Source organism: Nicotiana tabacum, chromosome 12 (genome assembly GCF_000715075.1).
Source record: "Nicotiana tabacum cultivar K326 chromosome 12, ASM71507v2, whole genome shotgun sequence".
In the NCBI taxonomy this organism is placed as follows: Eukaryota; Viridiplantae; Streptophyta; class Magnoliopsida; order Solanales; family Solanaceae; genus Nicotiana; species Nicotiana tabacum.
Window position 1 is genome coordinate 7338132 of NC_134091.1, and position 8836 is coordinate 7346967.

The window sequence follows — 8836 nt, forward strand, 5'->3', positions numbered from 1 at the left end:
CCTAAAACATGAAATTTAATAAGACAAACAAATTATTCAAACATAATCACTTCTCTGATTTAATAATTTATGAAAAGTTACTGAATTCCCATCATACTTTTCGTGTGGAATATGTATGTGCAAGTTTTATATTTTAAGAAGCAAAAAATAAAGTAGAAGAGTTTCAGGATTATTTTGTCGAGAAAAGATATTAAATATTCCAATATGAAGGAAGGAGTTATAATTATTTTATATCATTTAATTGTGGAAAGAATTAATATAAGTCAAGTCCTACTTAATTTTAAATTACTTAATATTAAGAATTTTTAAATAGTTCAATTAACAAAATAATATTCTAATTTTAGTTAATTTTAAAGGTCTAAATATTTAAAAAATATAATATGAGTATTATATTTAATGTAAACTTTATTTTTAAATAGTAAAAAGGTGATCAATATTTTACACAGAGATTTCATGTTTTTATTGACTTATCATTGATTAGAGTTGTTATTCCTTCTACGGTTCTACCTTATACCATATCGTTTTAATAACACAATCTGGCTTGAGTGCCAATCCGAGAATCAAACCAGCATAAATAAAAATTTAAATAAAAGTTGGAAATGCAGGAAGATTGCTTCAAAATACAGAATAGTCCTTGAATGACTTGGTCTTTTAATGTGATCCTTTCAGAGATTTTGAATGCCTAGATTTTAAATCTAGGCATGGAGTAATCTGGAAAAATAAATAATAAAGGGTGGTTGGTGGAGGCTTTTATGTTGGATTTAATAATAAAACATTTAGTTGATTTTAAACTCTTAAATATTAGAAAAATAATTAAATGACTATTTTGTCCAGTGTGAAATTAATTTTTAAAGGGTAAAAAAAGCGAATAACATTTCGCTAATGGCCTTCGTGCTTTTAATATAACTAGTCTCTATAGACGTGTGTTGCCACGTCGTCCATAGAATTATTGTCATGTAGTAGAAACTTTGCGTAAAAAAGTAGTAATATTTTTAACCGCATTAATATTCAGAACATATTTAGTTGAACTATAAAATAGATACTGAAATCGTAGAAATCTAACTGCATAAGCTTTAATTTGCTTTCATTCATCAAATTAATGTAAGGAGGCATGTATTGCTCCCTTACTTGGTATAGTTCGTCATGCTTGTATCCTCTCTATCTTTGTTTAGGATTGATTTTAGAAAGACTAATAAATATAGGAGTATGTCTCTTTAGTTGTTTTTACTATAAATTTTGAAAAGACTTATTCATATACTAATAAGTTTCTTATACATGAAAAACTCATCTATTACCTTTCTCGAGGGACTGATATTTTTAAGGTATAAAACTCCATCAATTACGAAGGTATAATAAAACTTTACTGCATTTAAGGACCTTGGAATTCTAAATAATTTGTTATATGTAAATTTTTAGGCTTCAAAGATGAATAATTTTATTATGGTTGGTCTAATCAAAACTTTAAGCTTTTTATTTAACTTTTTTCCTCCCTATTTCAACACATAATGACTCAATTTTTGTGAGATAGCAATAAAACCATACAGGAAATAAAACAAATACAAAATACAAAAAGAGGTTATAGCTCCATGTATGCAATTTCATTATATGCATATAAGCATCTTACACATAAAAAAAGAGGGAATTATGGACGTGTCTTTCAAATCCAGGTAGGATCAAGTTTGTAGGGCCGGTGTATGTGTAGTTTAAATCGAAAAAGAATTCCATCTTTAGGTAATGTACAATTAGATCCTTAAATTATACAAATATTTAAGGGCATAAAAGTTGATCAATATTTCGAGGATATTTTAGTCGTTCAACATTTAGCATAAATTATTCGTGCTTTTATAATAATATAGATATAGATGTAGATAGATATAGATATAGATAGATAAATAGATTAAAAACCAAACCGAATATAATTTATTTCTTATTTTTCTTGAAAAGATCCAATAAGAAGAAAAAGAATCTCCGTATTACTAATCCCCGCGTTGCTAATTTTTGACTAACTTGTCTTCGAACCAAACAACACCTTAGAGTCCTATTGCGTTCATTATTGTTGTCTAATCGTTGTTCTCATACAAAAGAAAACGAAAATTAGTTAAGAGAGTAACAATGTTAGAACCCCTTAGGAATGAAGTTATTTGGGACAAGATGGGTTTGACCCTATTGACGACAAGATGCGGAAAACGAAGCTTCGATGGCTTGGACATATGAAGAGGAGGAGCACAGACACCTCAGTCAATGAGATGTGAGAGGTTGTCACTGGAGGGCCTGAGGAGAGGTAGAGGCAGACCGAAGAAGAATTGGGGAGAGGTGATTAGGCAAGACGTGACACATCTTCAGCTGACCGAGGACATGACCCTTGATAGGAAGGTACGGAGGTCGAGGATTATGATAGTAGGTTAGTTAGTTTAGTGTCCTCCGTGTTCTTATCAGTAGTATTAGTACGTACTTTCATATTTTGTTGGTATTTGATTTTTATGACTACTTGTCGTTTCTTTCACTTTGGTCATCTTACTGTCTGGTTTTTATTTATGCTGCTTTAACGTGACTTCTCGTTGTTGCGCTTGTTTTTCTCTTCATTATTATGATGCTCATGCTTCTCTGAGCCGAGGGTCTATTGGAAACAACCTCTCTATCTCTACAAGATAGGGGTAAGAACACACTATCCTCCCCAGAACCCTCTATGTGTGATTATACTGGGTTTGTCGTTGTTGTAGTGCAACAATGTTAGAACAAGTTTTTTTATGGCAGTAAACAAAAGAGAATAGTTGGGACAGATATTATCTGCAAGGTTTTAAAATAGAGAAGGCCAGCAAAAAGAAGCAAACTACTGTAAACAGAGTCAAGAACCTTATAAAACCATCACACTAGATATTCAATAAATTAACATCAACGTTTGATACAACAGAAAGTTTCCTGAATACAATGCTTCTTTACAGTTATCTCCCGTTGATACAACTATGAAGCAAACAGCTGACATTTTAGGACGATAAACTTAAATTTGCGCTAATAGAATCCTTCTCTCACCCACAATAAAGGAATGTAATGAGCGGTAACATTATTTGATGGTGATGTAGCGGTTCGTCCCATGCTTTGCCCAGTGGTTCTTGAGATCGACTGGATTTGATAGATCATGGCCTTCTGCCGCCAGACGACTAAGCAGCTTGGTGAATGCACTTCCACTCATTTTTCGACCACCAATTCGGGCATGTCGCTTGTTAGGAACGGCTGGTAGAGGATACATCGACAAATTGGTCGTGCAACATGAGGATTGCCAACCTCCGTTTCCCCATTTATAGCAAGGTCTTAAAACTCCAGTGCAGGAACAAACTGGGACTGGCATTGTTGTTTCATCGAATGCGACTTGGTTTAGCCCCAGGTCTTGATCCTTCCAATCGGGTTTTGACACAGCTAACTGCCTATTAAGGTCATCACTTGCATCGCCCATCTCTTGTGCACCCTTCCACTCTTGTGACTTGCCAAATGTCGTTTGGTTAAGATCTTCAGTTTCCCTTTTTACTTTCTTTGATGCTTTTGGAGTCTTCTTGGAACCCGTCATTGCCTTTGGCTCCTTAGCTCTTTTGTTCCGACGGGGCTTTGTGGGCTCCGGTGCAACAGGTGAAACTGGCATGGATTCATTCACGTGCATGTCTCTCGGGTTATATGTAGGTTCTCCCATATGTGGCTGATGATGTACATGTACATGTTGTTGAGGATGGTGCATGTGTTTTACCACTCCCCGGGCAATCTGACCACCACCACTTATCGAGCTTTCCCGATACTGAAGAGTAGCAATAGCGTTATCCCGTTCCATGATTGCATTATTTCGTTCTGCTATTGCTGAATCCCGCTGAAGGATAGCCATGTCGCGCTCTGCCAAGGCAGCCTTTTTTTCAGAAAGGGCCAGATTCCGCTCTTGTATGGCGGCATCTCTTTCTGCCATGATTGCCATTATCTGCTTCATTGATGGCTGATGCTGCATCAACCACTGAAATATGGGGGAAAAAACTGAATCCACTGTTCATATAACAGATTCAACGGAGCCTTTATAGCCTGTTTGGCCAAGCTGGAGAAATCAGCTTATTTTGAGAAGTGCTTTTGAAAAAAGTACTTTTGAAGAGAATCAGTTTGTGTTTGGCTAATCAGTCTGAAAAGCACTTTTGAGAAATAATTTGTGTTTGGCCAAGCTTTTTAGAAAGTGCTTTTAAGTGTCAAATTACGAATAAGGACATGAATAGATTTACTTAATAATTAATATTATAAGTAAATAAATAATATTAAAATTTTGTTATTACATGCAATAATTAAAAAAAATTCATTTTATTTAAGTAAAATATGAAAATAAAATTAAAAAGTACTTAATTCTTTTAATATAAGTTAAATATATTAAAATTCCTTCAACAAATATAAAAGCATTCACCCCTAAAGACACTATATATTAGAAAGTTTCCTAAAAAATAAGAAGAAATATTTATAAATCAATATCCTAAGTATTAGGTTTAAGGGTTATTTTGGTATATACTATATTTTGTTAAGGGTATTTTAGGTAAGAAGAAAAGCCAAAACTGCTTCTGCTTTTGGAAAGCAGCTACTTTTTTCTGCTTCTCTGAAACTGCTTCTGCTTCTTCCCAAAAGCACTTTTTTTTCCCAAATAAGCTTCGCCAAACACCTCAAATTAGGAAAAAAAAATGCTTTTGGGAAAAAAAGCACTTTTTTTGTCTTGAGAAGCTTGGCCAAACAGGCTATAATTAGTTACTATCAGTGACGGATGTAAATAAGAAGGTACGTGTTCAACGCTTAGATATACATGTGTAACATCTCTAAAACTTCAGTAAATGGTACATTTTGAACCCATAGTTTTTAAAGTTCAACGGGTTTTCAACAAAGAACATAAAGATTGAACTCATCAAGTTTAAATCTTGGATTCTCCTCTGGTTACAACACCTGGGAATCCTAGTTAAGATCCAAACTAAGAAACTGGAAATCAACTTTAACTGCTGCTACATACCTGACCCTGAGGCGGTTTATGCCTTCCGTTATCACGATGCCCACTGTCATCCATAAGATATATGTGGGTGGTTAATGTCAAAATCAATTTCAGCCTTCACTCCGATAAAACTGACATATACTCATCAAGGAAAATCAATCCCTGTCGCCAAAATTTAGAAAATAAAACACGTCACATCTTCTTCACGGCATGGATAGTGTCGCCGGATGCCATATATCTCTAATACTTAAAAAACTACACGAGCAGGAAGAATCAACCATCGAACCTTTCTCTTCAAATGCTCTTAACAAAAGAAAATAACGGAAACACAAGAGTTGTAAAAAGGGGAAAAAATCCAACAATTTTAATCCATTCCATTTCAGGAAGCATATACATAGATTTAGAGCTTTGAGATAATAAATGAATTCAGCAATCACAAACTTACCAACAACCAACAGACTCAGATCTGCATTCTCTTAATCAAGGCTGAATCGTAAAGAACCTGAAAGACAAACACTCATCGTTAGCTCCATTGACCTTGAGAGAAACGTAAGGAAGCAGGGACAAGCAAAGAACGGGAGATTTTTAACGCTTTGGTGACGGTGGAAATACACATATTTGTGCTGTTAAATAGGTAGAGGTCCAGAGATTACAATAATCCGGACTTGACATAAAAATTTAATATCCATCCCAGAAGGGGAAATGAAAGCGCAGATTAGTTACGAGTTAGGACAAGATAAAGCAATTCTGATAATCAGATTTCAACCGAGTGACATGACATAAAACGTGTAGAATTAAATTCATAGGAGGTGCTGAAAGGCAGAACAGATATGAATAAGCTAATTCGGGATAAGACTCAGGACTAAGTATTTTCAAAATTATTTCAGCAGAATCTGTTGGAACAGCTAAATGGTGTAAATCGGAGACCGGACAATCTCCCAATAAACCCGTGACAGAAAAAGCCATTGGAAGATCTTGGCACATTAAACCGGCATGATTAATTCGTTCTAAGATGCCATAAAGAGAGCATCCCCAATTCTGAACAAGTACAAAATTATAGTTGGTGCTAAGCTATCTAAGGCCAATGCGGCAGCCCCTTGACACTATTACAGATAAGCATAGAAAAAATAAAAATATAAATAAGCGTAGAAAAAATATCTTAAAGAAAAAATGAAGAAACATAGCACTGTTACATCATGTTAGTATCATTTATAATTGATCTCGGGATGAAATTCAAGCTAAAATACAGATCAAAAGGAGAATTTTTGCAGTATTAACTTCTGAAAAACATTGCAACATAGCTCATATCAGACTATCAATGGCCGGCACGAAAAATGGAAGCTCCATGTTATCTATTTGCCCAAAAGAATTACGATAATATAGGAAAGGGCACACTTTTTAACTAGTGTTATCTCTTCACCCAAACATGAACAATCATTTGGACATATTTCGGTTCTTGAACTTGTTCCACTTAACTGGAAGTAAGGAACAGGTATAGCTATATAAGGTAGTAAATTGTTTCTTCGTGCTAAAAACTTGCAATAAGATGGACAAACACAGTACTCATTTGTTATCTTCCACGACTACAGCTTACTATGGACTTACTTTTTCATCCAAAAAAAAAAAAAAAAAACTGCTGTGGTTTCAACCACGTAGACAGAGCAACGAAATTACACCAATGCCAATAATCAATCGCCTTAAGAATTTCAATACAAGCAATTCAACCTAAAGAGTAGCTCCAAACTCAAACAGGAAAAAATTAAGAAGATTAAAAACCCAAGCTTGAAGATTGTATCATAACGGCGTGCTTAACTCTAACTAGTTCTTTCTTCCAACTAAACAGTGTTAACTGTATCGGCTCAACGACATACACTCTACACACAATAGATAAAAATTGAATTGAGGTCTGAATGTTCTAAAGCTAATAAGTGGTTCATTAGAAAATGCCTGACTTAATCTAAACTAAAGCAGTAAAAAAGAGTCTTACCAAAAAAAAAACAAGTCTTTCAGCATAGAAAGAACCAATCTTTACAACAACAAAAAATAGTAAAGTAAAAAATTGGCACTTTAAAAATGAAATCTTGTAGATCAATTACATGAACAGGTAATGAACTTCAGTAGGAATTAAACAATCATTTAATCAAGATTCTGGGAAACAAATTACACCCAGTTCAGAAAAGTGAAACCCCAAAAATCAAAGCAAGTCAAAAACAATAAATAACCCAAATTCAAGCTCAAACCAAGTCATAAACAAGCTGAAACACACTCATCAAAACCTACAGCTCAAGATTTTCCATTCAACCCCAACTGAATTAAGTATAAACATAAATTCAACTGCTCAACAAAATAAATAAAAAGAAAAAATAGAAGAAAAAAAAGAAGATACACCCATTAAAGAGTTAAAAGACTACATGTAAAGCTTACATAGTAAAGTTGTACATAATTGGGAAGAAGAAAAATAAAGAGAAAAATGGAGTTAAAAACCCTAACTTGAAGGAAATAAATATCAGTGAAGAAAGAGCAGTAGTTGAAAGAAAAAAAGAGCAAAGAGGAAGAGTACAACACCCACATTGACATCACACATCAACTCTTTTTTCCTTTTTGGGGGGATTTTTCTTTTTTGTATTTTATTGATTAATTTTATATTTTTACCTGTTAATACCAAGACCACCCCATACCAGCATCTTTTTGTTTTCTTCCTTCCTTTGTCTTAAAAGTTTCTTTATCATCTCATAAAAGTTCTCTGTTTCAATTTAAGCAACGTAGTTATTTTTTTGTAAAACGGACTAATAAAAATTATCTTATTTAAACTGAAATAAAGGAAGTATATTCATACTAGATAAAATAGTTATTTATTCATTTCCCTAATATTTAGAATTTTAAAGTCAACTAAAATTTTACTTATTAAAGTTTTCCTTATTTGAATAACTACAAAGAAATTTCTAATATTTAGGGTATAAAAACCAATTACATTTACCATATACAATATTATAATATTATAATACTAAGAATATAAATGTTACGTGTTATATTTTCTAAGAGGATGTGCATAGAATTAATGGAAGGAAATGGCCAAACTTACATTTGAAACTAATAAAGGCAGCAAAATTTTGATAAACTAAATAAATAATTAAGCTCTTTTAACTGATTAAAAAAAATTCAATTCAATTATTTTTCAACTTCATCATATTAGTATTTTTTTTTTCAAATTGACAAATAACTTTGGAATTTTTTTTGACAATTGTTCTTCAAGTTCAAATAATCTAATTTAAGAGTAGATAAAGAGATATATCAATATGATCTTATCATTTCACTTATTTATATGACAAATAATAACTTCGATAAGTGGGGACAAAGCGAGAAATCATAATATAGCATATGAGAATTTATGTAGGACATGAATTTTTTTCATTTTAAGCTACCTAAGTAGGATTAACATTTATCATTTTTAGGACCTTACGTTTTTCCTATGATATTTTAATAACTCATACACATTGAATAATATGTGCATGCAATAATTAAAAGTTATGTATTTATAAATATAGAGTACACGCCCAAAACGCATACTTTAATATTAGTTGTTTCAAAAGTGAGAAGAAAAAAAAAACCATAACTCTGAGTGGGAAGCTTATTGAGATTTGTGCTTAAAGGTGAAAAAAAATACAACCTTTTGAATGTGTCTTTTTCATCTGCTTTAGCCATGTTGCTGATTCTTAGTGGTAGGAATACATTTTAATATACCAAATGAGTATTTTCAAAGTCTAAACTTTCACTAATAATATCTCCTGAAGTTGACATATCTCTTTCTGTATAAAAGTGATTTGGAAAATTATTCTGCTTCTTTGA

The 8836-nt window shown here is 32.7% G+C and overlaps 1 protein-coding gene across 6 annotated transcripts; it reads right to left on the reverse strand.

Moving 5' to 3' along the window:
• Positions 1-2854: 2854 nt before the first annotated feature.
• On the reverse strand, positions 2855-7577 carry LOC107776186 (protein BASIC PENTACYSTEINE6). Of its 6 annotated transcripts, none has more exons than XM_075226110.1 (4): positions 7560-7577; positions 5436-5492; positions 5012-5152; positions 2855-3991 (listed from the first exon to the last, which is right to left on the reverse strand). In XM_075226110.1, the coding sequence occupies exons 3-4, from the start codon at positions 5063-5065 to the stop codon at positions 3062-3064; spliced, it is 984 nt and encodes a 327-aa protein (XP_075082211.1). In that variant the 5' UTR covers positions 5066-5152; positions 5436-5492; positions 7560-7577; the 3' UTR covers positions 2855-3061. The 6 variants fall into 6 exon arrangements, with proteins under 6 accessions (XP_075082211.1, XP_075082212.1, XP_016451531.1 ...); XM_075226111.1 differs by having other exon boundaries at positions 7556-7573; XM_016596045.2 differs by having other exon boundaries at positions 6978-7563.
• Positions 7578-8836: the final 1259 nt, after the last annotated feature.